The sequence below is a fragment of the Haemaphysalis longicornis genome, unplaced genomic scaffold (assembly GCF_048455015.1).
Source record: "Haemaphysalis longicornis isolate Haplotype H1 unplaced genomic scaffold, Haemaphysalis longicornis Haplotype H1 scaffold_2, whole genome shotgun sequence".
In the NCBI taxonomy this organism is placed as follows: Eukaryota; Metazoa; Arthropoda; class Arachnida; order Ixodida; family Ixodidae; genus Haemaphysalis; species Haemaphysalis longicornis.
Window position 1 is genome coordinate 218,885,770 of NW_027526295.1, and position 18,036 is coordinate 218,903,805.

The following is an 18,036-nucleotide window of genomic DNA, read 5'->3' on the forward strand; positions in this document are numbered from 1 at the left end:
GCTTCAAGCAAAAATAAAGGCAAAAGGAATCTTTGCTTCCCTAAGCTTGATTCTTCACCAATAACAAATTGTGACAGTGAATTGAAACAAGTTGTACAGAAGGAACCAGGGAGAGGAAAAACATGGGGAGACCAATGAAACTTCCCAGATTAAGACAGATCTGAAGCAAGAGAGCCACAAGGAATACAGGAGAGCAGTAGATTTTCTTTGAACAAGACTAGGTAGCAATGAAAGATAGTGTAGCCCCGCCCTTTTTTTTATGCTGGCTTTTGCGGCCCACCTTTGAAACAACAAAATGAGCAATGAGCCACAAGCAATAGCAAATTCTGAATACGAACTGACGTGAATCGGCATTTCAGCAACCTTTTCTTTTTTTTTCCCTGTGTAGACCAGCAGCAATAATACAAGGCAACATAAGCTGTATTCATTCTATTTCAGCCAGCACGTCTCTATTAAATGGGGGCAGAACGGCATTGTGGCGATACTGGCTGTGGAAATGTGTGTCCATATTAACAGGATGCCTGCAGCAACGACAAAAAGGAGCTCGGAGTGATGCACAGGACATTGTTTGCCAACTGTCGTGAACCGTGCCTGGTTCCCGACACCCCCAAGTGCGCTAAGGTGAGAGACTGAAAATGTGCACACTGGCCCAGCCCAGCCCATCAGTGCCGCAGCTGGCGCTGCAATCCTGCACATGTACATTAGCAAAAGTTGAACCCGCAAGTGAACTCTTAGCTGCCTCTAATGCTCAACAGGGAGTCGAGCAGAATAAGTTGAGGACCAGGGAGTCGAGCAGAATAAGTTGAGGACCACAAGACTCGCGCCACCAGTATTAAATGCAGAGCATTTCAGTAACTCGCGATGTCACCCGCGTTGACGTCCGTAGTCGTAGTCCGCACCCCTCCCCCTACACTATATAAAAAAAAATACTATCCGGCGCCTGGTTTCGATCCCTCGACCCTGCAGGCGGAACGCAATGTACATGGTGCTCTACCCACTGTGCCACAAAGGCGACACAGAATGGGAGGCTACGAACGCGCCTTATATCCTTGACTCATTCAAACTATGTCAAGAAGCTGCTGATACAACGCATTCACTACCACCAACTCCCCAAACACTAAACGTTAACGCAATACACCCACCCTCTATGCGACGCATTTACTCGAGTCCCCCTCGCGGGGAGATGGGCCCAATTTTCTTTTTTGTGTCATTACTTCGACTGGCAGGAAAATTAAAATGACAACAGAATCCGTGTTCCTGTATTTGTTGATGTTTCTGGAGCACGCTTACTGTCAATGGCAAAATGTTCTAGCCATGGGCGAACTGGAAGGAGGACACAAATTTCAGGTGACAAAGGCATGTCCATGGTGATTGATCCCACGGCAACAACACGAACCGAAGCGTTATTTTCAAAGGCCACATTTAATGCACAACAGCTGCGTAAAAACATCCACATCCAACATTGACAGCAATTGCACAGCGGGCAAATGACTAGAATAAATGGAATGGCTTAGAAATGAGAAAAAATACTGAGATTATTTGCACAATGCTCCCTATTGGTAGTCGTAGTCATTCAAAATATCATTGGCCAGTACAGCCTAAACAATAAAAAATCACAAATTATCAGCGAACTGCGCATGTAGATAGCGATCTCAATGCTGACAGGCTTTTGCAAAAAAAAAAAATTATCATAGGCTGCTTAGTGCAAAAATGCAATTTCTGAGCACAGCTAACCGTATAATGCACATGGTGCAACTTTTCGCATTAAGGTAGTTTGTCGGCCTCTCGAAGACTTTGAAGCAGGCTGGCCTGTCAAAAGGTATGAAAAAGGCCAATGCAGGGAAAAAGACATTATACAACTTCGGCTACTGCTACTATGTGCTAAGCTAAAGACAACAGATCATTGATTGACTACAACAAGCAAATCACTTTGGCACTGCCTTTTTTTTTTCTGGACATGTTACGAACCATTGGCACTGCAAGAACAGGCATCACGTTAACACACAATACCTGCCAACAAGCTTTGTTACCATGGGATTATGCGCATCTAAAAAGTGCACTGCTCTTTATTGGAGAAGTTACGGTCCATAGAAGTACATTGTGGCCTCAGCGGTGCCCTTCATCTTGCGAAACGACTTACATAGTTTCCAGACTATTTGAACATGTTTCCTAGGGAGTGCCAAGACCTAACCGTGTAACAATAATTTGCGAAGGTTCTGTGACGATAATACTCTAGTGCCGTAAGGAGGAAAAAAATGCTGCTGTGCATATCACGGAAGGCTCAAAAGCCATTGAGCTACCTAAACGCAACATGCCAGCTTTCATAATAAAGGCCGTTTTGATGGCTATGTTTCAAGTGTTGACAATATTTCCATTACTTCACTGCACAATTTCAACATTACCTATATACAAAACTTTTGAGATGTCCTAGAATATAGCTTGAGCCCCAGTAGTTCCAAGTGTTTTCGTGCAATACTGTTTCTTGTGCAGTGCTGGGCAAATGTATCACAGCATAAACCATAGCACTGCTTTCAGTGAAGTCTGGTAAAAAAAATATTTACAAAAAAAAAATACAGCAGAAAACTGAAAGGTCTTCTTTAAAAATGTAAAATAAATTGGTCGTTTGTGTGTTCCCACACGCGACGAGGCAGCAGCACTGAAAAGTTCAAGTGCCTGCGCGGCAGGAGGAGGGCAGTTCTTGGAATGTTGAGATGCACACGACACGTGTCACTATATAGATCTTGAGTTCATATCCCCCAATTTCCCATAACAATGACTCTCCTCCGATTATTGATTCCCGCAATAGAACAGATCGGAATGCTAAAACATAATGCCAGTGCACCTTTTGCAGCCAGCAGCAATCCTAGCTGAGCCAGGGCGCTCCACTCTTCCAAGTAGCACCGTACGACCATGGGCACTGACTGTCTTGACTATCTTCAAAGTCGGTCACATTACGGAGCACGCTTGAGATGGGTTGCAACATGAACACCTTTGACTCAGTGGTTTCGGTGGAATGAGGTCAAGGTCATCGTCGTCAGGGGTCAGGTCAAGGTCGTATCCATCTCTGATAAGCTGCTGGGTGATTTCACGGGCAGCGGCCTTTGATGTGGGTTGAAATTCAAATTCCTCTTCACTGCAAATGGTCGGAAGAAGGGAGGGGTAAGAATACAGCAGAGAGAACACAACAGTGCATGAACATTCTGCAACCAACTAGCGAGCATTCTTTTCCTGACCCTCATGTGGTTGGATACTATCGAACTTGTACATTCAAAGTGGTCTTTGAACGCATCGTAATAAAGACCAGTCCCTATGCACAAACAGCAAGACGGGCACCAATGCAGTTAGTAATTCGGGGTAGGGGGTCAGAGTCCCATAAGGCGCAACTGATTCATAAATGTTCCGACCCCCCGGGGCTACATGTCTGTAAAACGTCCTTGTTATTATTAAGCTCATTATGCACACAGATGCTCAGCATGTTAGGGAGGCGACACATGAGTTCCAAGGTTATGATTCCACTCTTTACAATGACCAGGGATGCACAAGGACATCACAAATATTTGCTAAGTAGCCCAGCAGTGCTGCCAGCTTAACGATTTCCTGCCTACAGGAAAAACAGTGATTTTGGCTATGTCTAGCAAAAAATTTTGCCCCGCTCACAAAAAATATGCAACAGATAAGTGTATGGCATCAAATTGTAGGAAGGAGGAGGAGGAAAGTAAATTTATTTTGCAGTTGCGATTGTTTCAAACAGAAATTCTTATATAAAAAAAAACTGTACAGAACTGTTCTGAGACAAACGCTAAAAAATAAGCAAAAATGTTGGTATTGCTTACAGAGAAAAAATACACAAAAAAGTTAAGGTATGTATTTTGTACATATACTATCAGTGCAAAACTCCTACAACTGACGCCTAACTGTAAAATTTCTTGACTTACAAAAAAAATGTTAGCACTGGTGGGTTTTGTGCCACTGTGCAAAACAGTTTGTCGAAACATAGGTTGACCATACATGCATCGCAGAAAACATTGGTTTTCTGCTCCACTCTTTTGTTTGTAGCACAATTCACAGTTTCGATACTTTTGCACTTGCTGGGGCTTGTGTTGAACAGGGGTATCAGGTTCTAGGCCGGTTTGGTGCACTGTTGCTTTTGGTGCTGAAATCCAAGGACTAAGAGTTGTGCTCTGCGTCAGTGCTGCTAATGTCGTCCAAAAAGTCGCGTGTAGAATCATCCAAATCACTAAAACTGCACGTTGCTGCGGCATTGTAGCATGCGATATCAACGCTGTTTCAGTATCATCCGAGCACCCATCACATGACACTGGCGGGGGCCTTCAAAAATCGCGGTGCAGGCGCAGAAAAAAAAAAAAAAAAAAAGTCTTCACTACTCTGTAGGTGGTGCCAGCTCTCAGAAAGCACCAAACTTGAATGGGAAAACATCAAAATTTTAACTTGAGAGCGTCGATAGTATACTATCAAGTTGAATAGGTATGGACAGGAAGGTGTTAACGAGTCACCTTATTAGCATGCTTTCGACATTTCATTCCCTTCATGCTTCAATCCTCCCAAGTGCTGAAATTTTACATCGTGCTTTTCACGTAAACCTGTTAAAATATCAACTCTTGTGTGGCTTATTTTCACGAAGAAAATATAAAATTACTTTCCCATATCGCAAGACTTGCCTCCCATTTTTGCTGCAAGTCAAAATTTGTTTTCAAATAGGGTGCTGAAGCAAATGAGAATTGAGCCTACATGTGCCTAAATTACAGTATTTGGTGCCTATATATAGGCACCAAATACTGTCATTTACTAAATGGCACTCTTCAGTTCCTGTTATACGCGCCTAAAACCTTGATTTTTTTTCCTGCCTAAAGTTCCGGTCACTACTGATCACTTTCTCCCCTGCTCGCCCATGTGCTTGCATGCTCTATTTCTCACTTTCAAAACAGCACGCACCTTGATGCCTTGATACTGAGAAAGAAAACAACAAAAGCATTCCACACAATTCCCACAGACACGGCCGATTTTCTAACTCGCAGAGGCAGAGAAGTGAGAATTGCCCGGCAGTAGGCCAGCCCACCTGTCAGACTTCCACGTAACCAAAGGCTCAGTGTCCCCCGAAGGCTGTGCTACCGACCCTTGGCCTTTGTTAGGCACGGGAAGCCTGCGCAACACAGGACAAATATAAAAATCAGGAAAAGCTGTTTTTACTATATGTCTGCAGGGTAGTTTCACACAGAGGAGAAAAATACTCCCAAGTCATGCTCTCCTGATTTAGCAGGACATGACTGCATCCATCCAAACCAAATAAGTTCACTACAATTTCGTGAGCGAGCAGTCGCAAAGGTAACAGTTACGACAAGGTCCCAGAGTCAATTACTATGACAGGACCCTGCAAGCAGCAGCATTGCAAATGCGCTATGACATGTTACCACCCACTTAACTGTCGAAGCAAAGCTTTACATATCCAACTGCCAATTAAGAACTAAACGGTGTGATACCCGAGAAGTCATGGCAGTTTTGTTACGGCAAGACTGGGATATTTGTGCGGTTAGCGACAGACTCCTTGTACACTGAATATGCTTTACTAACACGTCGGGGAAGGCACAGCAGCAAAGGTGGCACTAACTTAGTGTGATGTGACATCTATTACAATTTTCCAAGGCCTCATGCCACCATGGAGGAAATGCCCATTTCCTTCCCTGTATGCGCAAATGCCTGCACACTGTATTTCTTATGTTTTGTTTGTGCCAACACAAAATCTGTTTTTGCCACCCGGCTTAGAGGCAAGTCATTTGCTTTATTTCCTGAATTTAGAAGATGTGCAACAATCTTTAGGTCACTTCATGATTAAAATCCCATTAATGGCGGTGTCCGATCACTCCCAAACATTTTTTTGTATCCACCAATACATTTTACAAATATGCCCATCCTAGCACCAGAAGCAGCACTTTAAGCTGTTAAGCCGGTAACTCCATTTTTTGCGACGCTTCGCCATATGTGGCCAAGACTGCACCTTGAGGGCTGTTGCAGTCACCGGTACGCCGGTAACCACGCCCCCCGAAGGGGCCACTAAATGCTTAATAAAACATTTCTATCTCTCTCTCTCTCACAGCTTACCTAAACCAGAGTCCTTCAATGCTTTTCTGGTCACGAAACTGCGCTCGGAGGTTGATATAGGGACAAAATCTCTCGCTAGCGGCGCCACCCGTCGTAGGGGGGCCACAAGCCGTCGCCAGTGCTGGGCTTGTATGCGCACTACTGCCGACGTTTCGACGCGGTTATGTGCGTACTGTTCTTCCTGTTACCTTTTCTTAAACGTTTCTGAACGCATCAATGCCAGCAGATAAATAAGCCGAAACGGGATCCAGTGTCGACGACGAATGAGAGCTGTTTACTTTGAACGCACGTGTAGTTTGCTTCGGAGTGCGGGCCTACCTTATAAACAGCAGCGCCTTTAAAAGTGTCCTCACACCGCGCGATAACGCATTGTGTTAATAATTACCTCATAACCCAATTACATGCGTACTTACGATGCCTCGAAGCGGTACGTCATAGCTCGCAAGTGTTGAAAGATGATGCTCATGCTCCCAATACGAGCAGCTACTGCTAGATCTGCTCGACAACGTGTTTATATTTGCGCCTGGCCAAAAGGCGATTATGTTTATGCGGTAGGTGAGCTTTATATTCTGGTAGTGCTGCAAATAGGGGGAGGAGGGTGAACGGAATGAGACACGACGGGGTAGTACAGGAGCAATCACATTGGTTTATACCCGGCTGGCCTCGCGCGCGCTGCTACCCAAGTATTCAAATGAAGTGAATGGTCCAGCCAGAAGTTTTATTCCTGACCTTTCAGTTGAGTTTACACCCAAATGCGTAGTTGTTTTGATGTGAGCGCCGATCGCTTTCTTGACGCGGGGACTTTCGACGGCGCAGTTACAGCAGCCGAGCGCTTTCGTGACCGCTCTAAACACGAGTTTCACGTGCCTAACATTTGATTGATCACTTTCTTCCACGCAATTTACACGGGACACCCGCCGCTTGACGTTTCCTTGTGCTTACTGTTTATATCATTAATTACCGGCCGGCAACCCATCATTTCCTCGGGAAGGGAAGTACAGCAGCCTAATCTGGAAGTTCCTTTTGATGCCAGTGCTAGCTGCTCGGCCGCCTTTGCCACTACCGAGACACCACATCATACATATTTTTTTTTTTTTATGCCGGGGGGGGGGGACGGTTCTGATTTAAAGCATGAAATAAATCTTAAATTTGGTGCTAATGATACGCCCCTTAGACAATTCGCGCCGCCTCTTGGCTGGTTGCCTCTGAATCGCTGGCCGGGAACACGGTTTCGCCTTTGTCAAGTAGGCCTGGAGCCCGTCAAAAATCCTTGGAACGGCATCCGTCCGAAGCCTCGGTCTCTCTCGCTGAAGCGACACGACCCCCCTCGTTCCCGATGTGCTCATCGGTTTTACAACGTCGCTAGCATCAAAATGCTTTTCGCAAGCCCGAACGTTCTTGCTTTCGAAGTTAAAACCGCCAGCTTCCAACCGCGGTATACAGTGAAACCCAGCTATAACGAACCCGGATAGAGCAAATTATGCTATATATCGAACAAAAATAATTCAGTTACGGAAATACACGGGAAACATATTCCTTATAACGAAGTTCACATCCGATATATCGAACTCTGCGCGCCTAGAATGGCCGCCGAAATGCGTGGTCTCGGAGCGGCGATTGAGATGTGGATTGGCCGCGACCACGGAGCAAGAGTTGCGACTTAGACATTGCACCTCGCACGGAGCGACATGCCGCCCGACACTTTCCGTAACTGTTTCCGACGCGCGGGACTCACGATGGAACCCGCGCAGTCAGCGAGTCCGGACCAAGACAGCAGCATCGGTGAACTGTGGGAAGAGCTCCCCCACATTCCCGATGATGTCGCGAGTGAAAGCCGTCCGACGCTTATAATGAAGCGCTTTCGGCAGTCAGTGTGCTCCGCCAATGCTTCTTAGATTTTGGAGGACGCGAACTCGAACTGGTGCAAATAATGTTTCGTGTAGAGAATGCTATGCTAGTTGAAGCCGCCAAAACGAAAGTGAAAACAAAAATCACCGCTATTTTCTTTGCAAAGTAGGCAGTTCAGGCGGAAAGTAGCTTTAATACTTCCAATAAATGGATTATTTTGGGTATGGTCACGGCTACTTTACTGTGTTCGTTTTTGCATGCGGGGATGGTGGAGTTGAGGAGGGGGAGGGGGGCTCCCACGGATTGCGAACTTGTAACGATAAGTTCGTTAAAGGCGGGTTCGGCTATATCGAACTATTGGATATATCGAATTAATCGCGGCGCATATTGCAATTCGCTATAAACGGGTTTGACGGTAGCTCTCTTCCATTTCTGTCGAAGTTCGGCGCTACTTGGGAAACAGAAGAGCGACGCCTTTTCCTTGTTCCTTCGGTATCCGGAGCTGCAGCCCGTCACACAGCACGTGCATTGTGCATTCGAGTTTCATGCCGTCCACCTTGAACGCGGTGCACTGGCACATGAAGTTCGCGTGACGCTGATGCAGAAACTTTGGTGGAAGGAATACCGCGAGCTGCCTCCACACAACGCCTTCGGGCTGCCGCCGCTGCCAGTGCGTTCCGCCAGGGACAGCGGGGCGATGGCCCCCCTAAGACAGCTGGCGCCGCGTAGCTGTCTTAGGCACCATATGTCTTAGGCACCGCGTTCTTGGCACCATATCAAGCTCTCCCATAGAGTGACGGAGAAGTTTCGTGACCAGAACGGTATTAAGGGACTCTGCCTAAACTTAAAGGGAGATCCGGTCTTCAGATTCAGCAAATCACCAAAGAACCAATTTTACTTCCTAGTACCTGTATTGATAACCCACAAGTTCCAAACGAAATACGTGCAAAGTATTATAGTCCTATTGAGTCCTTGTGCTCACTTGTTGCTGCACCGTTTTGTCACGGCGTTTCTTGATGTTTCACTATTTTGCTGTTCAAATAAATACACTATTGACATCACACAGTTGTAGACCAACAGGACTCATGTGACCTGCTGACATGTTGGTAAGGAAATGAACACTAGGTATGCTTGCATTCACCGGAAGTGCAGGTCTTTTGCTGGCAACTTAAAAAAATATCAGTGTTGTTCACGACAAACTCGGAGGAAGTCACGAGATTCTACCACAGCATGGGCGGATAATGAAAGCTTACCTGCTCCGCGGTAGAAGCGTTTTCTTGGGCTGAGTGTCAATGCAGGCATTCCGGGTCTGCTGCCGAATTTTCTTTGACTGCTGGATGTGCTTTTCTGGGCATAAAAAAGATGAGCATGCAGTCAACACCACGAGACACGTGCTTCACAACAGCCTCAACAGAGCAAGGCTTGGCAGCAATTTGTTAAAAAGAAAACTACAGTCGACCCTCGTTAAGCCAAACTCGCTTAACGGGGGGACACTGGTCTTCATCGAAAATTTGCCAAAAAATCAATTTGCTGTGTTAATTTTATTTGCAGTCCACAAGTCCCAAAGAATGTACCTGCAAGATATCATAGCTTTATCAAAAGTATTCACAATGCTCTCGCCCTTTAAAGTCGCCTAAGTGGCCATTTTTGCCTATGTTTCCAAACTTCGTTCCCTGTTTCCTCAGAACCAATTTGTTTCCCACAAGGTCAGCTGCCGGGTACAATATATTGGGATGTACTGTTTCGATTTGTATCATTTTTGCTGCATTCGAAACCTTATGAACTGAACAGTGCAATAAAGCCACAAAAGTATAGAATTTCTTTTCTGCTGGCACAGGATTTCATGCAGTTTGTTTTACAAAAACATTGGTAATTGATGACCTGACATTTATGAAGTTACAGCGTTTGCAGAACCAATGTTAAAATTACTGCTGTGGGATAGTTGCACTCCCTGGTCCTTCTAAGCACAATGGGCTAAACACTATTCGAGTATTTCATAAGTACAAAAAATTGCTCAAAAAGGAGTGGCATAACATGTTGCACCCCATTACGAAACTTACACCCCATAGACGAAAACTGGCTGTATATTTGTTCTCAGGATACAAAAAAAGAAGTCCTCCAGACCAGTGTCCCGCCTTGATTCGAACTTTTGGTTTATTCGAACTGAAGCAGCGGTAGCGGCAAGGTTATGTGTATTGAAATAGCTTCCGTTAATTCGACCTTCTTTTAATTCGAACAAATTCTCTGGCGCCTCCGAGTTCGAATTAACGAGGTTCCACTGTACGTGGCAATGACCTCGCACAAAGAAGGCACTGATGCCCATACAAAGCAGCTCATTCAAGGTTCTTTTTACGCAAAGATATGTTGCTTCGAAAAAGACAAACAAGTATTATTCCAGCAGCAAATCCCACTCACCCACAATGTACGCAACTGAGTTGCTCTGTTTACACCTAGGGTTTATGTGCGGAGCTAAATGAAGGCTGCCAGCACAAATATGTGCGCCGACTCCCTGCAGTTGTTTTTTGCAGCTGCCTTTTCTTTTAGCAGTCCATTTGGACCATGAATGGGCACTTCACATTGTTGGTCACACAAGCAGGCTGCACTCATCTGCATCGATGCGTGCTATGGGTGACAAAACTGTGTCAACTAAGATTTTTTCTTCTGCTAAACATCAAAATATAACACAATGCGTCGAGTGAACAAAAAGAAAAAAGCGACATTAATCTGACAAACGATCTGTCTGCAAGCTAGGCTATGACCACAATTTGAAACTTTGGGCCTTTCCTTTCATATCGCACTGTTCTTGTTCGAAAGAAAATGATGCTGCCATTGTTGGAAGGGCCCGATACCAAATTAGCCCCTTCCTTCAATGCTCTTGCAATTTAGCTCGGAGAACAGCCAAGAAAAGGCATACACCATGCAAAAAGGCACAATCCATTAGGAACCAGAACAGGGACAATTACTGTTTAAACAAACTATCATGGGTGTAGCACTGCAGCCTAAGTTTCTGTTCTTGCCAGATGGGATGAAGCATTGCTGGCCTCATATTTGGCAACTTTGGCTTAAACTGGACGCCCTCTGCTTTCTGTGTAGCCAGAACTAAGTAACATTCCAAGTAACTAAGTGTGGTTACAAGAGCTAGTCGGCAGTTAGACACGATGTCTTGAGCTGCTGTCAGCTGTCGGGATTTAGGCTCTATAATTAAGGTTCATCGCCATTCAATCATTGTTGGCTTCATGCGAATTTTCATTCCTTTTCCGTTCAGTGACTATCTTGTGGCTGGAAGAAAGCGCAATTCAAATTTCAACCAAATCGGTTCATTCTGCAAACACACAACCCTTTTCAATGTGTGGTTACTCTTTACCGATGTCTGTTCTTGCCCCCAAACACGTATTAGTAGCCCTGTAAATTGTTTTGTTAAACCAGTTCCTCGTAGCAAAAGAAAAAAGGAGGAAGAGAGGGGCCGAAAGCGGAATACCTAGTCGCCTGTGGAGTTGAAGAGCCCTCGACTTTGAGGCTGCTTGCTCCTGAGGAGTCTTTTGCTGCTCTTCTGGCGGTGCATCCTGAAACCACAACACACGACTTATCACAAATCACACGACCTTTAGAACAGTCGGTAATACTCCAGGCAGATCGGATCTTTCTACGGGACGCAAAACCAAAGGGGCGACGACAACGCAGGACCAACGCGTCTGTTGGCAAATGCGAACCCAAATTACCACCAGAAATAGCCGAAGTTAATTCATTTTTCTTCTCGCTAAATATTCGCCACGGTGCATGGTTTTCTTCGGGGCGAAACGATCCAGCAAGCTCAAAAACACAACCGCCCTTTAAGTAATTGGAACAACTATTTTTACAGAGAACATCGAAAGGCTAAGCTCAGAACCCGCAACTGCTCCTCGCAAAGCGAAACGGAGAAAACTGCGACAGATGGCTGCTCCTCGTGCAGCGCAGTATAGCAAGCAGAGACCCTTAAACTCAGCGCGAGTACTAAAAGCAAAACAGCGCAACGCACAAACCTGAGCTCTGTCCTTGGCGTCTACTGCCTCGTTCATGTCCGCTTCGCAGTCATCGAATTTCTTCAAGGAAGCCGGCTCGTTTTGCTGCGGCCGATCACCACCATTACAGCTGTTAGTTTTTGAATCACTGTCGATCCCGCTGTCCTCCATGGCACGGCGGCCGCTAGCGAAAGGCCTCGAATCCTTGTGCGCGTACACAATACCTCATTTTAGAACATTCGCTACGCTAAACTAACCATATCTACGTATTCGAAACGCGAAGCTACGGCGGCATCGCATCAACACATCATTGCAGACGGACGCGCGGACGCAGTGGTTGCCTTGCCCGCAACCTCGACCCCAGGTGCGTCGCGTTCCTGCCGCTCCATGGCGCCGAGAGTTACGCACCGCTTTGCCGCGATACCAGCGCTACTGGAACTACTGACGCTACTTAAACATGACCAACAGAGCGTTCCAGTCGATTTTCTGGTGTAATTGTATGAAATGATATTTTCGAAAGAGAGTACGGCGACTCGTGTCAGCCACAGACAGTTGCGAAAGCTTAGCAATATGCGCGAATAGCTGAACAGCTGACCGGTCGTCTGCTAGCTCTATGGCTGCATGCGCCGACGGCCGCATGCGGATGAGAGATAACTTCGGTAAAAAAAAAAAGAAAGAAAGTTGGTGGGAAAGGTTCATTATACCACGAAACAATGGATTCAGACAGCTCAGCCTAGCAGCGGTCGGAGGTCTACGGGAGAGGCCATAGAGTTTCTTACTAGTAATATTGAGAAACTCTATGGTAGAGACATCCTGAAGAAGGCATAAAATAGGATGACGATGAATGTATTGGTAGAAGTCTAGTCGCAGTTGTAAATAGTTAAGATCGTGTGTTCCTCGTCGTCATTATAATCAGCATTGTCGCCGCGTTCATCTGGCGTAGCAAACTTAGCTCGGCTGACATCGTCAGACTGTTCATGGTCAGATTGCTCTTTCTCTTGGTGGTACACCTGGCTTAGACTAGCAGAGCACTTTAGCCTGACAGTTTTGATGTGAGGGAGTGATGAGATTCATAATACCATATTACAAAAAAATTTTCTTGTCTTGTGATTCCATTGGAATGCCAAGCTTTACCACTGAACAAGCTAGCATCATTTCATGACCAGAGGGCTCCTGTTTATGACCATGGCACATAAACAAACTTATCTAAACCAGGCAGTTACAAAAAGACCATGAAAACAAAAATCAGTCGGGTTCGTTGGAAGAATTTTCATATCATAATAAATTCTAACTTCAAGCAATTCAGCCATATTATAAGGGAAACAGACAAAAAGACGGGCAACTCGGCAAGCGTTTCAGACATCATCAAGACTAGCACACTGGGTTTCTTGATTTACCAGCCTTGCACAGTCCACGGGCAACCGAAGAGCCAACTGCACACTGGATCCAGGTCCCATAATAGTACAAAAGGAAAACTGAGCGCCAGTCCGTGTCCGGGCCAGTCCGTAGATATATCGGGGACTGATGATCTAAGAGGACCACTGCCCACTTACCATCTTTGTAGCGCCCTCTCCCAAGGCATCACTGCTGACATTGCATAGCGAGAAATTTTATAGTTTGTCGGCATTTGCGATCTTTTTTTGGTGAGAACATCTTTTGGGGCTAGAATGGAGGTGAGCGAGTTATCAAAGGCTGCATCTGTCAAATAAAACAGCGGTGTATGCTGTTTCCATGGTCCCTTTGATGTTACACAAAGAGCGGGAAAGCAGGGAGGCAGCAGCCACTTCCCTGATACCAAGAAGAAGCATTTATCTACCAAAATAATGTTGTCTGCAATGCCCCCCCCCCCCCCCCCCTCCCTTTTATCTCTTGCACAATCAATAGAAATGGCCATGCAAAAGATTAAAATTCTTGCTGGCCTTGCACATGTGTCAAGTCACCATGTGTCCTACACCGGTGTAATTTAGGAGGACAAACGCCAGGGATGAGTCTGAATTAATTTATAAAGTCTTTCGCTTTTTTATTCAGTTGGGACGACAAGGCCAGTGGACAGTGTGCCGTATTGAGGCAGTTTAGGTTTGAAAAACAATGACTTGCTAAGTGACCTTCCTTACATCAGGATCACTGAAAAAACACATCTCCCAAAGGCCCTGCTTTCTTCCCTACCTCCTGTGCATTTCCCATGACATAGACTAGGCAGATCGCAAGGAATTGCACCACACCAGTGACGGATCCAGGGTTGCGGGGGCACCGGTCATCCTTCTAATTACGACTACAGTGTACCTAGCTCCTTTCCTTGACCTAACGAACCATATCCGTTCCACCGTCACCACTAAAAAGTTCTCAAAACTCTCAAAGTTTGCCATGAGTTCATTCTGATGATGACTGAGCACAAATCAGTGCACCACACAATAAGTTATCAACACACAATGAGCGGCAATGACAAAAAAGAATGACTAAGCACAGCCATGATGCTATCACAGGGAAACAAAACAGCAAAAAATTCATGGGGCATTCAAGGAAAAAAGCACGAAATGCAAGCATAATGCATAATGCAGTGACATGCAAATGTTTAGAGGTAAATTAGTGCTAATTTTGTGTACTTTCCTTTGCACTTTAAAGGAAGCATACCAGGCAAAGCGTAAAAAAAGTGTTACGTGCTATGATCTCGAATTTTCTGTTCCTTTAGCTGAGTTTTACTCTGCATAATATATAGGGTCTAGAAATAAAAGTAGCGTCTATTCTATTGGCAGCTGATAAAAATGCTGCAGGGAATTTTTCCCAGCAGTCACCTGTGATTGACTAGACACGCCACCTAAAGTATCCTCGGGTCAAATATCCAGCAAAAAACCTATCCCATAGCAGTGTGGTATAGTAGATGTTTTAAAACAAGAAAACTATGGTTAGAATCCTGATTAGGGCAGCCTTTTGTTTTTGCTGTTTTCAGAATTTGAAAAGTTTTAGTTAATTTGGCTTTTGTTTGCAAATTCTTCTGTAGTCGAATTACTCCTACAACTATCACAACATTGACGCACAGGACCTCCACAAGGTTGGGTTCAGTATAGGGTAGGTTGTGTGTGGCATTGCAGGGTTGGCTAAAGTTTGTTGTCGCGTTGGGTTTTATGACACACAGGCAACTAACACCACACAGCAAACATAAGTTAGTTAAAGTTATGCCGGGTTTGGTCATGTTAGGCCACGTTACGTTGCTTTGGCCCTCACTGCTGGAGATGTGCCATGAGAACAACAACAAAAAAAAAGCATTTGTTTTCAAGGAAAGTGTCACGTCGTTTCATAAGCCAATAAGAGGTGAGCGCTAGCAGAATTTTGGCTAGGTATTTCGTTCAGTTGTCGGCAGAATGGACACTGCCAAAGATAAGCATCTACCACTAGCAGTATCTCACTTGTTTGATGCCCCCATTCATCTACCTTTCATGGCTCAATATATATTAAACAGGAAGGAAAAGCTGCATCACTCCTGAGTACAGCTATACCAATGACATGACGATGAAGTACCAAGAATCCCTGAGCACACAGTGCACAGTTCTGCACGCTCAAGACAGGACACAACAAGGTTGCCCTGTGGAAGCTACAAAGGTGCAGCAATGGCCTTAGGCCAGCCAACACACACCCGCGCACTGCTTTCTCAAGCGTCTGGACAACTTCTACCGGCTGCTAGTTTTGGGATATGCCAACAAGGCTGGGTTCGGGTACTGGGGCTTGTCCACCACCCCCTTCCCGAACTTCAGCTCGAGAAACTCAGTGACGTTGTTGGGTGCCGACGCGTACACGCCCGCAAAGAGGATGGTGGTCAGCGGCTTCAGGAACCGCTCGGGAAACTCCCTGTCCTGTGGGTGGGTTTTAAACCATGTGTCCTTCGTCATGACACCGTCGCGAGAGTAGAAGGGAAAGATGTCCACGTGAACACGGTTGGCCTGGCTGTACTGGACGCGGAAGAAATCCCCTTCCGTAGCCTTCTCCCAGACAAAGCCGTCGGCGTCGATCACGGAGCCCTTCTGGGAGTTGCGCAGCCACTCGCAACTTTGCACGTCATCGCGGTACACGCCGACGTCGACGTCGTAGTCCCACGGAATGATGTCGTGGTTTCGGGCTGCTCCGAGCAGGCTGCCCCCTTCCAGCCAGTAGCGCACCTTGCACCTCTCCAGAATGGCGAACACGTGCCGGGCCGTGAGGCGCAAGTGCTCCAGGCAACATGGCGGAGTCCAACGGCCCCTGTACAAGTAGTCGGGAGTCTCGTCCACCACCGTCGGGAAGCACCGTGGAGTTCCACGGTCACATCCGTGCCAGGCAATCACGCCACCCGCATTGTGCACTTTCTTCACGCCAAACTGTGCGTACAAGTCCCTTCGATGCTTCACTTTTGACGACTGCAGTTTGGCTTGGTTGTGCTCCGTTGTGAACAGCGTGCGCCCATTTTGGACAACCATGTTGTCTATAACATTAACCTGCAGGGAAACAGCAAATGACAAGTTAGGCAACTACAGGTAAACAGCAAGAATAGAATATGTCAATTAATATATATTCACTCCAAAAACCACTCGAGACATGGCATCCATAAAAAAAATACGTATACATATGTAAGGGTAGCCACCTTTTTTGTCTAGCTGTGCACACCACTGGGTGGGCACACTCATTGCGCAAATAAAACTATGGTGCGTAGCGTGCACATTAGAGGTACCCGTTCACAATCCATACGGGAGGCTCGACCTGCTTGGCATGCACAGGTGGCTTCCGAATTCTGCCAACAATGGTGCCAGTGCCAGCTGTCGGGCTCTGCATTGGATGCACGTGTCGTCTTCACGGCTCACACGCATGCCCCTTTTCTAGATCCCACTTAGCACACGCTAGCGTTTTTTATATGGGAATTAGCTGGAACCGATCACGACAATTACCTTGACGTCCCTTAGCGTGGTCTGTATGTAGAACGCCTCAGGGCACGGGCGCGCTAGAGGCTCGCTTAGTGACAGCACAAGCTCAGTTTTGGCCATCAGCAGATGGCGGGCTCCGAACGCGTCGCAGCGCAACTCATCTTTGCGCCAAGCTTTGCGGTACACCAGCGTCCATTCCCGAAGCTTCACCTCCAGGTTCAAACACCGGCGCATCTCGCCCGCGACTCTCACCGCCACCATGTGGCGCGGGTTTTTGAAGACGCGCCTGATCATGGAGGTCACGATTGCCGGCTGCGTCATCCGCACCGAATCGGGCGCGAACAGCACCAAATCGGTCTTCAAGTAGCGATCCAAACGGGTAGCGTTCGATCCACGGCTGGGGTCCTTCGCGAGCGACACAACGGTCACGTTTGGTCCGAATTCTTCGGGCGGGAACCTCAGCGGAGGGTACGGCACGTCGTCTGCGAACAGCACTATGGCCATGCGGGGAAACACGGTGTGGAAGGAGCGAACGGTCTCCACGAGGTCGTGCTCGAAGAACTCAAACTCGCGCAGCACCAGGGTGACCAGAGTGTTGGGGAGGTCGTAGATGTCGTCCAGAGGAGCGGAGTTGAGGATCTTCAGCGTGTCGCCGTCCTGTTCCTCCTGAGACCCGCCGAAGGCTTGCCGGTGCGCTTTGGCTCCGCGGGCCTCATTTTCGCGCAGCTTTCTGTCGGCTCCTGGCGCTTCGATGCACGGACATTTTCTGTCCAGGTACGTCCACATCATAAATACAGAAAAAACATTTATGCAAAGCAGACCCAGCAACATCCGAAACCACTTGTGACGCATCGTGCAATTGAGACGCGGCCGCAGAGCTGTTAGGAGTCTTTAGAGCATTCTGTGGCATAGTAAACAACTGTTGGGACGCTGTCAAACATAAATGAGCTAGTGCCGCACCTCTTCACAATGTAACAATTGCTGGATGACGAATAAATTAAGGCATCACGCGCCGCATCACTGCGTAAATAGGACTGGAAGGAACCGCATGCTACGTAAAAATTATGCCGGCGAAATAACACCGGCTGCGCCCATGGAGATAGCGTCCATGTTGTTGTGGCTTCTTGACTGGCCGTCACCAAGACTTGGCTTTGGCTTGGTGGCTTTTCAGTGCGTTATTTGCC

The 18,036-nt window shown here is 46.7% G+C and overlaps 2 protein-coding genes across 3 annotated transcripts; both read right to left on the minus strand.

Moving 5' to 3' along the window:
- Positions 1-1,251: 1,251 nt before the first annotated feature.
- LOC144169925 (protein FAM219A-like) lies at positions 1,252-12,334 on the minus strand. Of its 2 annotated transcripts, XM_077699374.1 has the most exons (5): positions 11,985-12,332; positions 11,444-11,528; positions 9,219-9,312; positions 5,078-5,161; positions 1,263-3,133 (listed from the first exon to the last, which is right to left on the minus strand). In XM_077699374.1, the coding sequence occupies exons 1-5, from the start codon at positions 12,132-12,134 to the stop codon at positions 2,947-2,949; spliced, it is 600 nt and encodes a 199-aa protein (XP_077555500.1). In that variant the 5' UTR covers positions 12,135-12,332; the 3' UTR covers positions 1,263-2,946. The 2 variants fall into 2 exon arrangements, with proteins under 2 accessions (XP_077555501.1, XP_077555500.1); XM_077699375.1 differs by lacking the exon at positions 5,078-5,161 and having other exon boundaries at positions 1,252-3,133; positions 11,985-12,334.
- A 1,624-nt stretch (positions 12,335-13,958) lies between these two features.
- On the minus strand, positions 13,959-17,995 carry LOC144169923 (ribitol 5-phosphate transferase FKRP). The gene is made up of 2 exons (XM_077699370.1): positions 16,877-17,995; positions 13,959-16,429 (listed from the first exon to the last, which is right to left on the minus strand). The coding sequence occupies exons 1-2, from the start codon at positions 17,702-17,704 to the stop codon at positions 15,629-15,631; spliced, it is 1,629 nt and encodes a 542-aa protein (XP_077555496.1). The 5' UTR covers positions 17,705-17,995; the 3' UTR covers positions 13,959-15,628.
- Positions 17,996-18,036: the final 41 nt, after the last annotated feature.

Excerpts from the sequence above, each read along its gene's own strand:
- LOC144169923 (XM_077699370.1), bottom strand. The coding sequence starts at position 17,704 with ATGCGTCACAAGTGGTTTCGGATGTTGCTGGGTCTGCTTTGCATAAAT. Across the intron at positions 16,430-16,876 it reads CCACGCTAAGGGACGTCAAG|GTTAATGTTATAGACAACAT; the intron begins GTAATTGTCGTG and ends GTTTCCCTGCAG.
- LOC144169925 (XM_077699374.1), bottom strand. The coding sequence starts at position 12,134 with ATGGAGGACAGCGGGATCGACAGTGATTCAAAAACTAACAGCTGTAAT. Across the intron at positions 11,529-11,984 it reads ACGCCAAGGACAGAGCTCAG|GATGCACCGCCAGAAGAGCA; the intron begins GTTTGTGCGTTG and ends TTGTGGTTTCAG. Across the intron at positions 5,162-9,218 it reads ACGCTTCTACCGCGGAGCAG|GCTTCCCGTGCCTAACAAAG; the intron begins GTAAGCTTTCAT and ends TGTGTTGCGCAG.